General features: G+C 36.2%; 2 protein-coding genes across 5 annotated transcripts; both read right to left on the bottom strand.

Annotated features, from left to right (window-relative positions):
• Nucleotides 1-1,603: 1,603 nt before the first annotated feature.
• Nucleotides 1,604-4,173, bottom strand: LOC128302756 (uncharacterized). The gene is made up of 4 exons (XM_053039615.1): nt 3,748-4,173; nt 2,702-2,785; nt 1,812-2,062; nt 1,604-1,730 (listed from the first exon to the last, which is right to left on the bottom strand). Exons 1-4 carry the CDS (start codon nt 4,171-4,173, stop codon nt 1,604-1,606), a joined length of 888 nt encoding a protein of 295 aa, XP_052895575.1.
• LOC128301010 (mitochondrial glutamate carrier 1-like) lies at nt 4,148-20,155 on the bottom strand. Of its 4 annotated transcripts, XM_053037300.1 has the most exons (9): nt 20,060-20,155; nt 19,397-19,479; nt 18,156-18,290; nt 17,205-17,354; nt 16,998-17,121; nt 16,682-16,893; nt 16,484-16,624; nt 16,267-16,406; nt 4,148-4,189 (listed from the first exon to the last, which is right to left on the bottom strand). In XM_053037300.1, exons 2-9 carry the CDS (start codon nt 19,453-19,455, stop codon nt 4,182-4,184), a joined length of 969 nt encoding a protein of 322 aa, XP_052893260.1. In that variant the 5' UTR covers nt 19,456-19,479; nt 20,060-20,155; the 3' UTR covers nt 4,148-4,181. The 4 variants fall into 4 exon arrangements, with proteins under 4 accessions (XP_052893260.1, XP_052893257.1, XP_052893259.1 ...); XM_053037297.1 differs by lacking the exon at nt 4,148-4,189 and having other exon boundaries at nt 14,885-16,406; XM_053037299.1 differs by lacking the exon at nt 4,148-4,189 and having other exon boundaries at nt 14,885-16,406; nt 19,397-19,488; nt 20,060-20,099.
• Between the last annotated feature and the right edge of the window lie 215 nt (nt 20,156-20,370).

Here is a 20,370-nt window from a genome sequence, read left to right as displayed (position 1 = left end):
ATCCTGTATGTTTAGTCTGTTTCCTCCTCCTCCTCTGATATGTTATTAGACTTAAGATTAGACTATAAGATTACTTTTGTTAAGCCTTATGGGCGGACAAATTATTTTTTTTCCATAAATAAATAAATAAATAAATAAATAGTTAATTTTTGTTATTGGTGTAATAAATATATATTGTAACCTATAATAAAGTTGGCACTATTTTAAACAGGTTTGTCAGAAAAAATAAAACAATAATCTTATATTTAGTTCATGAATTCGATAGGGTACGTTAAGAGTAACATTAAAAAAAATTTCTTCTAGCAACAATGGCAACAACGTAAAAAAATCAAGCAGTGGGCACTTTGCTTTAAAAATTGCTTTACTCCAAGAACAAAATGAAGGTAGGATGGGAAAACATCTCATCTCAAGAGCTTTGAGTGTCCTCCTAACCTAGAGAATGTCTTTATGCCTCCAACGCAAATAGTAAAAGATACCTCACCGATCACCTGGATGATAGACTGTACTTTGTTGCGATAGACCGTAGTGTTGTACGGTGTAGTGGCCAACGCGAAGGCACTGTAGTTTATTACATATTCTACATCTTATAAAATACCTTGGAAACTTAAATGAGTTGAATAGTTGTCAAACCAGGAACGAGCGGACGTCGAGCGGGTATCCGTCCTTTTAGCGTTGTACTATTTTACGTTTGTACTATTAATGTGTTTTTGTAATGTGTAATAAAAGTATTATTTGTATACCAAAAATACAACAATAGTTAAATTGTATGCCGCGTTAATAGTCGTCATTATTTTATTTAAGAATCAATATTTTTACCTACAATTCAAAAACACATATTATTTCCCAGCAGGTATCCGAACAATCGGCGTTCCAATGTATATCTCTCGAATGAACAACGAGTTATGATTTCGGATTCAGTTGAAAGTAAAAGTCTTTTGATTCAATCTTCTTGGTGTGTCTTTATTTTGCAGGAATTCGTTTCCATTGTAGCACAGTCTAATCATGTTTGTTTGCATGTTAAAGACACATTTGCCATTCCTTCTACAGTACATTTCGTCAGGTTAAAGTGGTACAGTAAAGTGTCGCTTTGTTTCTGATAGGGTCTTGTGACGGATGGATAAATGTACGTGTGAATTAATCCATTTTTAAATCATACTTTTATCACTTATCAGCATTCCTGTATATGAAGTAACGAATTAACGAATGCTAAGTTAGTAATCGCACTTTACCCGTGCCTCGGCACAACAAAGTTTGACATACATGACAGTTTGACAAGGAAAGTGATTGAAATTGAAAATACAAAAAAAAACCTTGAATACTCAGTTGCTTGGTAGCCAAATAAATAAGACAGAAAATATAAATAAGTATAAATAATACGGACACAAAAATTTCACATTAACACTACATATTATATAAAGTTAAAAGCTACGTGTTGGCTTATCGAGTTCAACGGTATGCATCCACGTAATATGTGTTTGCCATCGATCTCAGACAATTGAAGTTTTGTCTAATTATGAGTGTAGATCAAAAACAAGTGTGTATGTTCCTCGTTCACCTAGTGATTGTCTTTTTTACTAACAGTCCTCGAGCAAGTCACATTACTTTATACTTCGTTGCACTCCAGATACAGCTGTCGGCAATCGAAACCGGAGCGTCCATTCCGTCCAGCCTCATAAAAGCTTTCGAACGATTTACCTGTCTGTCGCTCTAGAATGTAGCTGGTAGCATAGCTGAAACAGAATATGGTGACGGTGTGAGTAACACTACGCGTATTTCACTCATGTTAAATGTAAATAGTGAACAAAACTCACGAGCCTAGTTGACAGAATATGCTTGAGCCGCCAATCGCTCCCATGCAGTCAATATTTGCTTCACAGAGAAACTTTTGCATGCAACGATCGTCGGCGTTGCGTGTGCTGCGTACGTAGCCCTTCATCATGCTCAAGCTGGCCACTGTGGCATCGCTGATCACGTCCTTCTTTCCTAGATTCCGTGCGGTTAACGAGCGATGCGAAAATGACGTCTTCAGAGCATCCAACAGATTTACGACGATGTTAATGAACTGTAACAACAACAAAAAAACATTTAAGCCACATCAAATTTACTGAATTCCACTGCAGTAACAATTTCCCAAAGACCCACACTATTGAGTAAATGATTTCGAGCGAGTTTAAAAGTGTGTACTTTGAACGCATTATATTGTGATGTACATTTCGAACAAAGTGTATATTCATTAGCCAGATGGGGTTCAATGCAAATAGCTTCAGTTTGTTTGTTTTGATTTAGATGTCTTGATTCTGTATTGATTAACATAATTCCACTACATAATCAAATGACAAGCATAAAGAAGAAACTATTGAAGCAAAAGCTGTCAAGTTGCAATATCATTAGTTGTCGAAGATTCTGACAATACTGATGACTTTAATGAACTTACATAATTCCACCTCAAAATATTCAACCACTCAAAAGTGCTGTTTTTACAACCCCAACCCTCCTCCCCTTTCCCAATAACTATAATCGAAAAATTAGTATTAGTGAGCGATGATTTACACTATTTGAAGCTTTTCAAGATCATTACCGATGTTTCCAAGTAAGTTAAATTACAGTAATATTTTTTTACAGAAAAAAGGATTCGTTTGTACAAATGAGCATTACAATGTACTATGCGGTATAAAACACTACGTAATGTACAAATACATACCTCTCCAGCCTGTTTTGCCATCGTATTTACTTGGTCCGGATCTTTGGCGCCAAACATGGCTGTGAATACTGCAGCTAGAACGTTCTAAATGTTCAGAGGAAACAATTTAAATTAAACTACACTTTCCGAAAACTGAACTTACTACGCAAGAAAATTGGCAAGCGAATGATACAAAAAAAAAACATGATAATGCAACTACAATGACTAATGTGATAGATGTGAATGTGATGAATTCAATATTCAATTACAAATTAGAGCACAGTATATGTAGATAAACAATATTAGAGCACAGTATATGTATAAAACATATGATTGAATCGGATATCAAATTTTACAAAATCAAATTTAAAATGGAAAAACGATAAATTATTACGAGAATGAATAATAAATTTATGCGCTACGTTAATGAATACAGTGGATCATCACATTAAAAAAAGCACCGTTAGTGCTTTTTATTTACAAAGCACATGATATGATATAGGAACAGTCACAACAAAATTAAAAAAAAAACAAAATTTTCACTTGTAATGAATAACTTCATAATTATAATATGGGGAGAATATTTTTAGATCAAGATGAAGAACATGCTTTGGCATGAAGACATATTTATGAACAACTTCAATGACATAACAATGATCAATGAATTGGAAGATGCGCTTAAAAAGTTAACGGTGCCCTTAAACTAGATACAGTTTCTGGGTCCTCCACTTTAACGGTTAATTAGTTGATTCTTTTGCCATATGAAATAGCACACCTTACAAGATGCTTTGTACAAAATAGTGTCTGCTTGCAAAAGCAAATAAAATCATCATTTAGAAGCTATCCTAGGAAATTTAGCATAAATTTGTATGAACAAAATATGTTGTCATTACTATACTGTGATGGATATACGAAGCGCAGAAAATGTATTAGTAAAGCGTAAGGGTAAGGGATTATTGGCCTTTTTATACGATGTATGTAAATGGTAATTGAGCTTAATCACACTATCAATATCATCCATCACCTCTGTTGTAATATTGTTTCCTGAACAACATTCATTAGCTTACCTGCATCGGAGATCCACCATTGTCCACTTTATCAATACCATCGCCAGCACCGCCACCGCCAAGCAGGGTAGTGATAATCTTCAAACCAACTGAAATCACATTCGCCCATGGTGACTGGCCGAACGATGACACACCGTTGTCAATGTCGTCAGATTTGGTCGGAACATTTCCGCCGCCACCACCTCCCCCGTTGAAAATCATTTGCATCAGCAGTCCAAGCATGTTGGACCACGAAAAGCCACCTTCTTGTATCTGGTTGGTCTGTATCTCATCGATATCGTCGAGAGCAACTTTCTTAATGGCGTTCGGTTTTTCCGCAAACTTTCTCTGTTCCACCGTGTGCTGTTGGTACTGTTGCGGATATGCCCAGGTACAGATCACCAAATTACTTAACACGAGCCCCAAAAGAAGCATGTTGAGTCCCATTTTGTGATTCATCTTTCTGAAAACCAAAGAAAGAAAAAAGTGATTCGTCATTGTTGTTACTAGTATATATTCCATATTTCATTTCGTTACATTCCATTCATTTTTGCAATTTCTCGAGGGGCTTCTTAGTCGTGTTACTTAATTTTTTTTTGAATTGATGTGAATTTATCATAGATGTAAGTCAGCGTGAAGTTAGTTTAGCTTACGGACAGTACTTGTACTTAATGTTTTCGTTTTGTAAAAAAAAATGGCAAAGCAAATAAAACCCATAAAATATAAAACTACGTCACGGCACATAAACGAGTCCCTAAAAAGCACATTCACTTCCGTGACACTAAAAAATCAGAAACAACAACAACGAACAAAACGACGAGCATGATATAATATCCATAAGTAAAACTTTCTCTTTTCGGAAGCACCACAATCGAACGATCAGCAAGGTATGTGTTAATCCCGATTGTTTTCGTACAATCATTCTACTATACCCAATGTAGCTGATCGATGAATTTAAGTATATTATCTAAAATGTTAAATCACTAAAATAATTTCGAACATCCCATTCGGGCAGTTGAACCTCATTACTTGTTGCATAGTGTCAAAGGTTTAGAATGGACACGACCTAGAAATTATCATGAAACCCGGTGCCCCAGAAAATTCCTGGGGCTTGTTAGCACCCTGTTGAACTCTTTTATTTTTGGGTCGAATTTTTGTAACCCCTAGCGCAGAACAGTGATCGAGTGAAGATTTAAAAGAGTTATTATTGCATTATTTTTTATCTATTACACCGATAAGATAGAACTGATGTTTAATATTTTTTAACCAAGTAATAATTATGTTAATGGCAAAGGAAAAATTACTGGAAACATTACCAATTACCATTAACACTAACCTATTGGATATAAAGCTACAATTTTTCACAATGCTCATTTAACTATAAAATAAATGTTTTTAAAATCAAGCATCAACATCAACAGGCTCAACAGGATCCCACTGGTAAACTGAATTCTTGGACAGCATAAGTTATACACCTTAAAAGCCATGTGTGATTTTTGGAGGCTGACGCTGTTCCACAATAACGTGGATCTTTGATGCATGACGAATATACGAACGAATCAAAAGAAACAGACAAAATATCACTGCCAGCAAAAGAGAAAGTTTCAATCTATGACCACCGTAATTTCCGCAAAAGAAAAAAGGGTCAGGATCCCATTCGGTTAACAAATTCCACTCACTGTTTATACAGTTTTCTTCGCATGCGCTTGAATGTTTTTTTTTGTTTTACTTAACCAACTGATTTACACTAAATAAATGAAAGATTACATTAACACCGTTCCAGTAGCAATTTTGCATTTTTCGTTTCGGATAAAGCTGCGAGCAGCAACTTGAATGAATGCCATGCTTGGAAACCCCGTTCTATAACCTAAATAAGAGATAACTGTAAACGGCTTTCCCGTGTTCCCATAACTGTAGACGGCTATCGGTTTAGGATTCATACACGTTTTTACCGAATTTGATGTGTGAAACTTATTCCAGTGTCTAGAATGTAAAGTCGCTATCAAAGCATTTCACAATTACCACGTGGACCTAAGAAAAAAAACTGTTCGGTTCGTCACACACAGCACGGTTGATCACACATGTTTGATGCAAATCCGGTAAAGGACCTTGGTAGTAACATGGAATACTGAGCAACAAACAAACCCATGGGGTATAGAGAGGTGAGGTTAATTTCAACAAAACAACACAAATCCACATTAAACTAAAAATATTTCCTATCAATTTCACTGCATGTCCGAATCCGAAGTCGTCTTTACGACCCTACGTTCAATGCGCACTATTCAACACAAGATGCTTTCGAAAAACTTTCTCCTAGTCATGGAAAACCGTATAGCAGACGTTTGGATACACATTACGTACTAATTACTAATGACAACGCACACTTTAGCAATTCTGGGTCGAAGTAAGAACAAACCTTTTATTTTCTTTTTGTTTTCGGCAATACGATCGCTTCCTTAGATCGCAATAATAGCACGATGCACTGTCGTTTTATGCACCACCAATGTTGGTTCTTTTCAACGCGAACTTCACAGCACGTCTAAGAGACGCATTGCCTTGAACTTGCCTTTTTATAACATGACCCACTTCTTTGGTTTGCTTTCTTCTTTCTTCTTTCTTGGCGTGTTTACAGTTACCAAGGCGCTCGACCTCTCATCAACGGCAACAACAGCATCAACAGCAACGTTAATACTGCGATCCACACGGATCGAAGAATGCGCATAAAACTGGAGAGAGAAAGCGAGAGCGCGCAGGAGAAAAAAAATGCGTGTACGAAGAAGCTTGGAAAATGCACACACATTTACGTACACATGGATAATGGCACACATATACCAGCATGTTTGAAACCAGATAGATAGATAACGATGAAGATGCATCAAAGCGAGCAAGAAAAGAAGAACGTACGTAAAAGTAAACTGATTGATCTCAATTCCCTACTGTTAATCCACCCGTCCACCGACCATTCCGAAGCCGGCTAAATTATTCAACTATGCATCCAGGTAATCCCAACCAGTACTACCTCTTTTCCTGGGCTATTTCCTGTAACGCTCATATACACATATTGCAAAGTGCAAAATTACAGCTTAAGGGTTTATTAGAAATTATGTTGCATCTGTATGTTTCTGTATGTTGTTATGCTGAAAACATTCTATTTAGCCAAGACGGACAATCATAGCTCACGGGTGCTGTTTGACGCGAGGGATCATTGCTCAGAACTGAAGTGAAGCTCTCACGAAACAACTGTATTTTTGGTTTGTTTCAATTTGAGTTTTGAGTACTTGAGCATAGTTCCATAAGAACCCGTGCAAAATCACCATAGCTCCAAATGGGGACGAAGATCTTCGAAAGAATAAGAAACGATCTCCCAGTAGCTTTCCTCGCTTGTACCATAATTGATATTTCTCGTTCCATTTTTTCTGAACCGCTGGATGTTACCCGAGAGTAGCACATACGTTACGGGTAAGCGAACATAATAACAGCTGCACGGTCGTGTGGCGAATGAAGGCTCTAGACACTCTAAAAATTGTACAGTTTAAAACCGATCTGACCTATCACTAATTGAATCTAATTTGCAAGTAATTATCGGTGAATCAAAAGTGGCCTATGAGCTTAACAAATATTTCCTTTTCTTCCTACAAATATGTTTTCGTTGGCTTGTACGTATGCAAGCGCATATTTTAGTATGCAAAGGTTAATGTTGAATGAAGTTTTATGAAAAATTATGTTTCTTTTCATAAATTAAACATAAATAATTGCATGTCCATAAACGTTTACAAATTACAGAGAACTAATAATATCTTCCGATCAACAGCAATATAAACATAAATGTACTTTATTTGTTATAAAGCTCTAATCAAGAGAAACTAATGATTTATGCTACATAAAGAATATATTTTTTGTAAAATCAGACAAATATTACTTCTTCTTCTTGGCCCGCTTACAGTTACGCACGTCGTGCTGGCATGGCTCGGTCCGTTTACTTGTAGAATGAAATATATTACTTATAGAATAAAAAAAACATTCCAAACCAAACGAGCTAATTGATTGTTTATGACTATGTGCTGGATGATGCGTGCAAATGCAGAAGCAGAAAAATATGCAAGAACACTTCTAACTGTACCTTAACTGTAATTACCGAGAAAAGAATGTTGAGAATTGCAAATAACAATTCTCACAATGGAGCTATATCTTTAGGCTTAACATTCCCTTTTGGTGTGCACGATGTTGTTTTTTTTTTATTCTGTTAACTTTAGTTCGTTGACCGGTAATACTAACTAGTCACGAGGTTAAAAGGGAACAACAGAAATGATTTTCTTTTCCAAGCTATGGGAAACGTATGAAGAGCAATTTAACGTGTCTAGAAAAATTAGTTAATGAATTATACAACAAAACACATGGTGCATGCTCTGGTTCTGTCGCGTTCCCTTGTCTAGTACCTCGTCTGGTATCTTGTTAATTTTTGTAGAACCATCATTTATATTGTTAATATTTAGATTTATTAAAAGGAAAAAAATGCTGTAGTAAACTATTTATTCCGGATTGAATGTTATCTAAATTCGTCTCAAAATGGTCTCAAACTACAGGCAATCCCCGAGATACGCTATTATAGCGAAACGCTATACCTCGGGAATAATCCGCGTAACTCAAATTTCCGCGTAAGTCGAATCCTGGTGCGATTTCGTTTATACTTCAAAGTCACAGAGTCGATTTCCTTCTCTGCACTTAATTTATGCAGCGAATCAGGCGATTTTTAGAAAGAACACATTAAAATAAGTTAGAAAGAAATGTTTTATGGGACCTTTTTCACCTTTTTGCTTAGATTTTGTGCTATAAACTGATGCGCTAGTCAAATTTTCAAAAACCGCGTATTTCTGAATCCGCGTATAAGTGGAACCTCGTATCTCGGGGACTGCCTGTATTTGCTATTTCATAAGTGCTTCGTGTAATCAAATAGTTGAGCTGGTCGCTGGTTGAATAACAACTGTTATTGCAATATTTGCAGTAATACAAAACCTTTACAATATATCCCACAAAATGCAGTGTAAAACAAAATTCCCTTTATAAATATAGACTGAAAGTTGGACGAAGTCCTTAATTCAATAAATAAAATAAATAAAAGAAATAAAATAAATAAATTTGTCTGAAAATGGTCTCCAACTGTTTGCTATATCAAGAGTGCTTTGTAATCATTTTGATTTGATTTGGTATTTTGATTTGATTTTACTTGTATAGATATATTACTACTACATACTCCTTTATAGTATTTAGATATAAAATATTATATTGCGACGCGCAACAAAACATTACTTATTTATAGCGATTGAAAATTTTGAAAGAACCAGGTGGAACGTACGTGGGAAGCGTATTCATAGATTTAATGCGGTTTAATGGTGTAATTAATATTTGCGTCTGGTTAATAATCGATTTAGGTTTATGAAACTTACAACAGCTTATAAGATACAAAGTTAGATCACTCCAATGTTCAACATGGTTCAGCTGAACCATACTAAAGAACCAAGGGTCTTATTTACATACTTATCCAGCGGTACAACAGCTTTATGGTCTTGGCCTGCTGCATGATTCAATCTAACATTCCGGTCTTTCTGGCGGACGCATCCACATCATCAATTCATCTCAACTTAGGCCTTCCATGGTATGTACGTATCATCTGTGCAATGGGCGTTCTAAAAGGAAGATACTGGACTGAGTTGTGCGATGTCGATCTAATAGCATGTCCCGCCCCAGTTAATTACTGGCAGTCACCGCGATACGCGGATTCGCAAAAACGCGATATTTGGAAATATGACAGCTGAGTTAGTTTATAGCACAAAATTTACGCATAAAGGTGAAAGATTGGTCGAAAATATCTTCCTTTCTCATATAAAACTTTTTTTTCAATTTTGTTTTCATTTTTCAAAAAGTCGCCTGATTTGCTGAATAACATGAGTGCAAAGAAAGAAGTTCTGCAAGGAAGAAGAAGGAAGGAAGAAGAATCTGCAATTTTGAAGTATAAACGAAGTTGCACCAGGATTCAACTTACGCGGATTGTTTCCGGGTTATAGCGGTTCGCTATAATAGCGTATCTCGAGGACTGCTTGTACATGACATCGGAGCCTGCCCGAGTCTAATTTGCTATACGAAAGTGGGTTCGTCGTACAGTTTGTAGAACTCGTCCTTGTAGCGGTTCCTCTACTATACATCAACAAAACACACACGAGGTTAAAAATCCTTCTGAGCATCTTTTTCTTCAGTTTTGAGCAGAGACCATATCTCAAGGCCAAGTTCATGGTGACACCACGTACATAACATAGAAATAGGTGAGCGCACTTTCAAAGTCGTCCAAAATTTCACCTATCCTATCTAAAAAGTCAGATGTTGAAATACGCACTAGGATGCTGGCTGCCAACCGGGTTTTCTATAGTCTGAGGAAACTTTTGTACTCAAATCAACTGACGAAACCCTCTTAGCAACGTTCGATCTTAGAAAGATGTTCAGAAGGATGTTTGGCCACATATGTGGTCAGAGGAGGTCCTCTGTGGACAGAGGTGGTATGGTAGGGCCAAAATGGAGTGATGGCATTGATGCATCCGCCAGAAAGATCGATGTTGGCACAATTTGCTAACCATACGTGTTGCTGAACACAGCGATTTAGTTTAGCGGACCGCACTCTTGGTAGCACTAGGAGCAGAACTATGTTCGGCATAAGGGTCAACGATCGATGCTCGGCTGTCGATTGATTTGATATGGCCAAATAAGGCAAAAGTTGCGAAAACTATATCGTCGACAAAGCACAGAACGAACTAAACTGGACATGGGTTAGTAGCGTATTGAACACTGGGGGTAGGATTAATTTTTTTAAAGCAACATCAGCTCCACGTTGAAAATACGGCACTGCCGTCATAATATAAATTAAATAAAAAAATCAGCTCCACGCATAAAATACCGATAACCGAAAATACCGATATTCGAATAAAAAGTTTTTTGCACAACCGGGGTCACGGGTTGGCTGACGACGGTTCTTGACCGTGAGCGGTTTGTAGCGCATGATAAATAATTAGGTAAGCCGGATAGTCATTCCTAGATACAGGAGAGTGGTCCGGATGGGATTTCGATCCTGTCGTGTCAGGAAGACAGGTGCCAAAAACAAGATAAGTTCTGCTGAATTTCGAAATTTCAAGAAGAAAATATTGGAAAGCTACGGAAAATACATATGGAACTAGTAGACACATTTACTTGAAAGCCCATGAAAAATTTTGAACACCCTGTAGAAGCGGCAGGAAATTCTGTATACAACTTTTTAAAAATGTAAGCAATATTATTCGAAAGTTCAATGAAACCCTCTGTAAAGCGAGTTAAAAACTTTGGAAACCCTGAATATAACTGCGAGACTAGCTGCATATAATTTTGGGAAAACCCTAAGAAATATTGTTTACAACTTGGAGAAAATTCACTTGAAAAACTACAAACCGACCAACAAAATGACCAAAAAGTTGTATGTGTGTGTCAACGTATTTATTTCTAAAACAGAGCCTGCTATAAAACCTGGATAAACACAAGAAACTCGTAAAAACTTAGAAAAAATCCCTAAATATCTACATGAAAACTAAGTAAATCATCATTGAATAGTGCTGACCAATGGAAAACTGCGGATGTTCAAAACGTGTTGTAACCCCTTAACAAAACTATTAAAAACTTCGAGGATAATTATAGAAACCGCTTATGCTATATTCGTAAACGCCCAACGAAATTTTCTTTTAGAAATCCGTTCAAAAACCCGTGAAACATGGATGAAAAAAATCCAGTTTGCCACCAGCGTTGATTGTACTGTCATGAAATGTTTCAATGCAACAAATACCGACTACAAAATCCTGTACTGCAGATTTGCACACCTTCACACAGTGTAAAACTAGATTTGTTGAAGGAAAAGCCATCAACGAATAAATGTTGACAATGCTAATAGCAATGCTATGAGTATCAGGAACCCACACATTATCTATCGACTTTAAAGCGACCATATATCATACGGAACTGTAGGACACTAAGCAAGAGTACAGATTCTCTAGGAAGCTAGTGCGATTGATGGAGGGTTGCAATAACAGGTGGGCTGATAATTGTTTGGCCTATGACAGTAAAACACTTTTTTTTTTGCCAGTTTTTTTTTGTATTCAACATACGTCCCTTCAAGGGCGATACACCGATTTTAGCGGTCTTTAAATTTTTCGATACCCTTTTTGTAGTAGTATTTGTCCCTTGCCTCAAAAAACGTCTTTATTTCGGCGATCACCTCTTTATCCGAGGAAAATTTCTTCTCAGAGGACATCCTTTTGGGGTCTGAGAAATGGAGTTAGTCACTGGTAGCCAGTTCTACAAAGTACGGTGGGTGGCGAAGAATTTCGTGGCCTAATTCATGATTTTTTGCTATTGTTTTCACTGATTTATGGAACGGTGCGCTGTCTTGATGAAACAAAACTTTTTTTTCTTCAAATGTGGTCGTTTTTTGGCGATTTCGTCCTTAAAACGCTCCAATAACTTGATATAATAGTCGCTGTTAATGGTTTTTCCTTTCTCAAGACAATCGATGAAGATTATTCCTTGCGAATCCCAAAAACCTGACGCCATAACCTTGCCAACTGATTGTTGCGTTTTCCTTTGATTTGGAGCAGGTTCGCATCGTGGCATCGTGTCCAATCCACTCGGATGACTGTCTATTGGACTTTGGAGTGAAGTGGAGAAGCCAAGACTCATCCATGATTCCAAACTGATGCAAAAACTCTGATTTATTTCGCTCAAACAGCTCCAAACTCTGCTCCGAATCATCAACTTGTTGTTGTTTTTGTTCAAATGTGAGCTCGCGCGGCAGCCATTTTGCACAGAGCTATCGCATATCCAAATACTCGTGAAAGATATGTCCAACACGTTCCTTAGACATCTTTAGGGTGTCAGCTATCTCGATCAGCTTACATTATGGGTGTTCTTAATAATTTTGTGATTTTTTTTAATGTTATCTACTGTAACCACCTCTTTTGGGCTTCCACTGTGTTCACCGTCCTTAGGGTTCATTTTACCACTTTTAAATTTAGCATATTAATATCTGATGGTTGATTTTGGTAGAGCAGTGTCCACAGACTCTTCATCAAGCCAATTTTTGGCTTTAACTATATGTTTCCCCTTCAAAAACTAATATTTTATCATCACGCGAAATTCCTTCTTTTCCATGATTACTCAAAGCACAAAAGTTGCGTTATACAAAATGCTCTAGCTCATTAGGTTGTGGCCCGAGTGCTGTCAAATTTGGACAGAATTCGTTTGAAGGTTGGTACAAACGAGATATGATATGGATGCTGGTTTTGGTGTATTTCATACATTGCACCACCACAAACTTAGACAGCCATGCTCAATCTTTGTAGCTGAGAAGGCTGCTATTATTTACGCTCTATTACTAATAAGTACGAGTCATCCGGATCAGTATTTCATATTCACAAACAGTCTCAGGGCTGTCGAAGCACTTAAATCAGTTGAAGCTATAAAGAGCTCTGATTACTTTATCCGAAAAATCTTGGATATACTAAGCCCTCTGTTTAACTATGCGTTTCGAATATCGCTTATCTGACTCCCTGCTTATTGCGGTTTCCTCGGAAATGAAAAGGCAGATCTATTAGCCAAACGAGGTGCCTCTGAAGGCAGCTTTTTTGAGAGGTCGATTTCCCCTTACGAATTTCCCTGCGTCCTTGGTTTCACAGACTCCCGATAGGTGTGTTTATTCGTATGATGTCTAGACTTATGTCGTACCATTATGCATTTAATGCGCATCTTAGCATGTCCGACTCCAAGGTTTGTACACGAAGCGTTGAATTCCATGGCATCGACCACAGCCTCTGACCATGTGGGGAATTCGATGCCGCAAGGGTTTCTAGCAGCCGTTCGGGCATCATGAAGATCCCCTGCTGCACCTATGCGCGACATTCTGGGTCAGAAGGATTACGTGTACGCACGGATTCTGTTAGCCTTGACCAAAGAGATCAAAATCACTCTATGATTCCCTCCCTTTCCCCATCATATAGGTAGTACGCACTATCGTTTGTTCTTGTTTGTTTTTCCTTTTGTTCAGTTCTTGTTGCAGATGTTTGTCCAGTATTTTTGTTATCATTCTGGTTATATTTTCTAATGCTATTGTCTAGGTTTCACCTAGGTATGTTTCGACGGTCGAAAAATAGCGGTAATAGGGAGAAAACTTTGAGATCCCGAAAGAAGAGAACAATGTCTACCGAGCACACCCGGGATAAGATGCATCCTAAAAATGCTTTTGTTTAGTGCTTCAGTGCTATAGCAAAATCCCAGTTCGCGATACAGATTGACAGAGTAAGTAAAAAATATCGACATCCCAAAATTTAAAACATTTTCAACAAACTTATTTGGATCTATTACTGCCCCGCAGACGAAATTTGAGTTTTTTACTGTTACGCATCTTATGTTTACGCAAAAATTGGTTAACAATGTTTGCTATTATTTTTATTACGTTAATTGAAATCCGTGAATCAACGGCAGATCGGATATAAACATTCACATCAATAAAAATCTGCCGAATAAGTAAGTCGATCCCCTAGATCTAACGATAGTTAATAAACTTGTTCAATCCGATTTTAATCTCATTTAATCTGGGAAAATCCCAGTTCGCGATACAGTTTGACAGAATAAGTAAAAAATATCGACATCCCAAAATTTAAAACATTTTCAACTAACTTAATTGGATCTATTACTGCCCAGCGGACGAAATTTGAGTTTTTAACTGTTTTTTAATCTTATGTTTACGCAAAAATTGGTTAACAATGTTTGCTATTATTTTTATTACGTTAATTGAAATCCGTGAATCAACGGCAGATCGGACATAAATATTCACAGCAATAAAAATATGCCGAATAAGTAAGTCGATCACCTAGATCTAACGATAGTAAATAAACTTGTTCAATCCGATTTTAATCTTGACCCAAGGCTAATATTCAGACTAGGAACAAATCATCAATACGCAAAATTCCAAGCAAATGAACAGATCCACATGAGCTGTTTGATGACAAAAACAGAGAAATATTGTCCATTACCAGTAAAAAAGTTCTTCAATCAAAGAAGGTGTGTACATACTGTCATAATTTGTAGTGTCATATTTAGTCATATTTTTATTGTTACATGAAAAGTCATTATACACGTCCAGTAAAACAAGCTTTGGTTGGCTATTTTGGTGCTATGTTAGACGGAGTAATGTAATTGAATGATAATTGTTATATGGTATTGACATTCATGCATTAATCCATGCTTCAGGTTACATACCGTATCATATTTAATTCTTCACCTTTTTAAATCAATTTACATCATTTAAGCACACATTTTTCCTACTTATGGTTATTGTCATCAGTTTCTTTTAAAGCATTTCCCTTACTCTCTTTCTATCTCGATGTCTACGCTTGCCGCTAACGATATGTGGATTTAGGCTTTGCGTGAAGATATCTTGAAGTGCATGTTTATCAAATGTAAATAAAATCGCTAATGTCGCTCATTACTAATTTAGTTACTGATCATACACACATAATGCTCTTTTTTGCTAAAATCCACAATTATTGCAAAGTTCACTATTCGATGGGTCATCAGCTATGTATCTCACAATAGATAGCAAGTATACCACAATTATTAACAGCTAGTTAGTGTGCCAATTCATTCTTTTATTGAATGCCTAGTTCAATCGATGTATTTTCAGATCGTTCTCTTTGAATTTAAACTTTTTTAGTTACTGCAGTTTATAATTGTTAACTAATAATTTACATAACTAGAGCACAAGGTCCAGTATAGAACAAAATAACATGCATTTGAACGATCAACTTTTAGAACAAACACCTTCAGCAGGACCATTCGGTTCACCACAGCTTAGCGATTATATGCATTGAACACATTTATAAGCTTTTACACAATTGCAGAGCTTCTCTATAACATTATTTTCGCAAAATTATTCCTTCTACATGGTATTGTAGCGGAATACAACTATCTATAGTCTGCTTCATTCGTTTGTTAAACTTGAACTACTTTTGGAACCAAAGCTCTGGTTCTGCATTATAACGATTAATTGACTTTGTCAAGTATTAGAACAAAGTTCATGCTCACTGCAAAACATATAAAATTATAGCAATCGTTTCAAAACAACGAACAACTATTTCAATTACAAAAAATAATGGAATATGTAAAGTAATTTACACAAAAAGTAATGTACATACTGAAAACAAGAATTGTTTAAACATAAAACTAAATCCTTTAGCTAAAAACAAACATCCATTTCAATGTTGAGTTAAGAAACAGATTAGGGCGTGAATAGTAGTTAAGTTAGGTATCGATATTGCATTATTGTTGAATTTTGTTGTAATGCCGTTTGTAATTGAATGTTCTGTTCACGGGATATCAACCAAAACTTTGAGTATTGCATCAAATCGATACAGATTAATACACAGCATAAACATGACGGTGACACTATATGACGTTAATTACAGCTTTACTTATTACCAGATTTAATACCAAGAATGGCTTCTGCGACGCCCAAGAAGTATACCATTTGTGCTATACCAAATAGAGGTGCAATGACAATCATACGACACAATCCTCCCTTGAAAAATGCAGTTATTCCTTCATGCTTCAAAGTTTTGCTGTAAATATGCGGAAAGATCCACACAAAACATTTAATTGAAGTGCGCGTTGAAATTGGTCCACTTTAACAACATACCCAATACAATCTGCAACACCGTTGAATTGCATTTCACCTTCTACTTTCTTTAGAGCTTGAAGACGCGTTTTGACTACGTCGAACGGGTTTACAGCCAGAGCGGCCATGGAACCAGCAGCACAACCACTCAAAAATGAACACCTATGATAAGAGCAATGATTAGTCTCCTGTTATTCTGAATTACTACAATTCATTTACCAGAATACGGCTTCGTTGCTGCCATCGTCACGTCGTGGACCAAGTGCATTCAGTGTGGCAAACAACGGAAAATATACAATAGAAAACGAAACATCTCGGAGCATCGTTGCTCCAGTCCCCTTATACAATCCTGTGATTCCCTTCGTACGGATAAGTTCCATTGCAATGGAAGTTGCGGAAACTTTCGGCATAGTCTTTCCTACTGCTTTAGCCTAAAATAATATAGAGGAGAAAAGTAAATCAAAATAACCATTCATACAATTGCTGCACGATTTGCACCTGTCATGAGAGAACATGTTACGTTTATTGAACTTACCTGTGCAGCAACACGACCGGCATCTTGCATTTGAATTTTCAGAAGTTCCATGGGAGTTGTGATTACAATTTGACACAAACCAGCCAACCCACCTGCTGCCATCTGGCGAGTTATTGGTAGAGTTCTAAAGAATATGTAGTACCAAAATATAGTTCCGTTGGTTTAACTCTTAGCCATGTAATTACAGAAGAAGCTACTATTACTTACCCATTTGATGTGGTTAGATGATGTCGGAAAAAGTCATTAGCTGCTAATTTTATAGCTTTCTCTGGAGTAATGAGCAAAATATTTACCGCTGACCCACGATACATACCGAAATATCCTTCTGCGCGATATGTTTTCTTAAAACAGTCTAGCCTAAAATATAACATAATTTAGGTACTGATCATTAAACATGTATCTCATGTTATGGACTTCTTATTTTTGTAGAAGTTTATTTACTAAAACTCAAACAACATCGATAAGGACAGGTCGGAAAACATTTAGACTTATAGTAAACAAGCAAGTTACATTTTAATCACACAAAGTCAATATGGCATCATGCTTTCACAAAAAATGATCAAAAAACAAAAACTAAATAAAACAAACTTAAAACAATAAAAAAACAAAAACGAAACAAATAGCAGAACAACACAGTAAACATAATAAGGGACATAATAAACAGATATAAGACAGAATTTTGGAATGTAGCGGAATAGACCCGCAAGTGTTAACCGACGAGGCGAGTACCGAAACATCGTAAAAGATCCCCAAAGAAATAACCGTGACTCATATCAAAGCAACAATCACCTGCATATACGTTCACTTATAATAAATGATATAATTAGTGTAACCAAACCATACTGTACTCTAAATATAAAACAGTTCACGTTTAGCTTAAAAAGTTTTTTTTTTACTATTTTTGATTGAACTAAACCTTTGCCTAACGTAATAACATAATACCGTAGTAATTTTTATACAAGCCTATTGATATGGGCAGATGGACTGAACATTTAATAATATAAAATGAATGAATGCTAAACAAAGAACACTCTCTATTACTGAAATTCTTAATACATGTGAACTGTAGGCCTTATATAATGCAAAATCAATGAACAACTTGTTGAATGAAGACTTGTTTTATCCTTGAAATGAATGACGTAAATCGTAATCACTTACATAGAATTGTACATTTTCTCTCCATTTGGTCCAACTTGTTGATTTTGCAAGCGGGTCTTAACAAGATCCAAAGGAAAAACGCACGATACACCGATTATGCCAGCAATGCCGCCATTGACGATTTTTGGTAATAATCTGTAAAAGAGCAAATGAAAAATAAATTTTTGTTAGCTTTTTAGTAGTATAAATATGATTACTTATGAAATATGATTATAACAAGAAGTCACGTAGTTGATGTAACAAAGGCAATGTAAGTAATTATTTTGCAAAATAATTACAACTTTTAATATATTAGCAGATATATAAACTAGTGTAAAGATTATTTCACTTACTTATCAAAATTGTGTACATTTTACTCCAATTTTGTCTAACCAGTATACGAGATGTTATCGTTATGTTATTGAATCAGTACAATCCAGCATAGTTTTTAGTACAAACGGCGTATGGTAAATGTATTCCGAAGGCGTCCTAGGAAAGGTTCAAAACTTACCATACACTACTACATAATTTATTCAATGCATTCAACTCTAACGGCTTTCATTAAAATATCGGTCATTCATACGTTAGATTTTATTCGAACCAACTTTGCAAATTAGCAGCTGTTCAAACTTCAACTGACTTTCCTGGACGATAATTTTGCTTGAGAGGACTAACGTAATAAACCGGCATCATAGTAAAACATTTTGTCTTCTGTTCGTTTGTATCGTCTGTCTGCACTATGCCTTTGATTGATATGAATTAAGTCGATCTATGAACACATTATTAATTCTCAACTTGAAAAATAAAATGGAATAGAAATACTACAAAATAAATAACAACGATTACGTATGTTAATGCTTAGCTACTTTTTGATAACCGAACGTAATTAGTACATAATTTCCGGCATAAATTAATTCAGTCCAACATATTGCTCCATAATGTATGCTTCATTATATCGTTATCGTCTGTATCGTTATCAACATATATCAATATACTTATTGGGTTATCAAACAGCATCGATAGACAAGTGGGTTGTCGCGAAGGCCCTGGAATTTCAATTCATCGTCGAACTCACTTTATCTGTTCCTTCTATTTTATTACTGACTGATTTTGATGTCAGACTGCTTACTTCAACAATAATCTTACTCGAATTATCAGCTACAACAAGATGCTGCTATCGATGTTTGACTACAATAGTGCCTGGTAAATATCATTCACCGTTTTGTAACATACGTTTGATACTGATAATGCAAATTACTTACGCAAACTGTTTTGTTCCGCTGGGGGTAACAGAAGTTGTCTTGTTGCCGTTGCTAGCCATAGTGGAAGACCTGACACCTGAAAACTGGATAAACTTCTTTTATAACAAACATTCAGCTCATGTGCTATTCTAAATACTCTGCAGAGGATGGCAAATATGGATTCGAAACGAGACGATTAACAATCAAGCACTAAATATCATCGATCCGTATGAATTGAAAATATAAATAAACACAGCCTAATAGGAATAAGAATCATTATTGATGCTGATTTTTATGATCAGCTGTTGCTCAAGCTGTTGCTAACCCCGGTCCTGTAGGAGACACCGTTTAAATTTAGTGTTTAACTCTACTAGTCTAATCGCACACTGCATTTCACGATGATCAGTTGAAACTGTTTCCTCAGTATAATCGATATACTTGTCGTGCATCAAACCACTTGATTTGCATTCGCTTGGACATGATATGCGGCATTCTTATATAACAATTATTCTCTCAATCGGAATATCATCAATAAGCTGGGATCATATTGGACTCGTCGTTTCGTAGCTTGGTTAATTTGATATTATATTGTATTTAGACATCAAAATTGTATTCGTCCCCTCCTTCTTCAAATACTGCCATCCTCTGCTTCTGTGGCCAATTTTTATGTTTATTTCGACTTACTTTATACTCTCGCACTATCCCCGCTACGAAAATACATACACACGCACCACAAACACACAGCTGTAAACAGGTCGCGATTAATTTAGCAGGACTACTCCACCAAAACTGAATGCGAATTAGGCTGCTTGATTACTTTGTATTTATATACACCGCACCTAGAATCCTAGATGCTTCAGGACTGTCGAACTTCATGGAACTTGGACGACGTGTTAAACACGTCTACGATTCCGGTGTGTTAGAACCACTCTTCGCACTCTGAGCAATGGGTGGAACTCAGTTGTTGCTTACGTTTACGAAGGAACTTTCAATTT

Source organism: Anopheles moucheti, chromosome 3 (assembly GCF_943734755.1).
Source record: "Anopheles moucheti chromosome 3, idAnoMoucSN_F20_07, whole genome shotgun sequence".
NCBI classification, from domain to species: domain Eukaryota; kingdom Metazoa; phylum Arthropoda; class Insecta; order Diptera; family Culicidae; genus Anopheles; species Anopheles moucheti.
Note: the sequence above shows the minus strand (reverse complement) of the source record. Positions and strands in the feature narration are given on the sequence as shown.

Excerpts from the sequence above, each read along its gene's own strand:
- LOC128302756 (XM_053039615.1), bottom strand. The coding sequence starts at position 4,173 with ATGGGACTCAACATGCTTCTTTTGGGGCTCGTGTTAAGTAATTTGGTG. Across the intron at positions 2,786-3,747 it reads ATGGTGGATCTCCGATGCAG|AACGTTCTAGCTGCAGTATT; the intron begins GTAAGCTAATGA and ends CTGAACATTTAG. Across the intron at positions 2,063-2,701 it reads TGGCAAAACAGGCTGGAGAG|TTCATTAACATCGTCGTAAA; the intron begins GTATGTATTTGT and ends TTGTTGTTACAG.
- LOC128301010 (XM_053037297.1), bottom strand. The coding sequence starts at position 19,455 with ATGGCTAGCAACGGCAACAAGACAACTTCTGTTACCCCCAGCGGAACA. Across the intron at positions 17,355-18,155 it reads GAGAAAATGTACAATTCTAT|GCTAGACTGTTTTAAGAAAA; the intron begins GTAAGTGATTAC and ends GTTATATTTTAG. Across the intron at positions 17,122-17,204 it reads CATCTAACCACATCAAATGG|AACTCTACCAATAACTCGCC; the intron begins GTAAGTAATAGT and ends CATATTCTTTAG.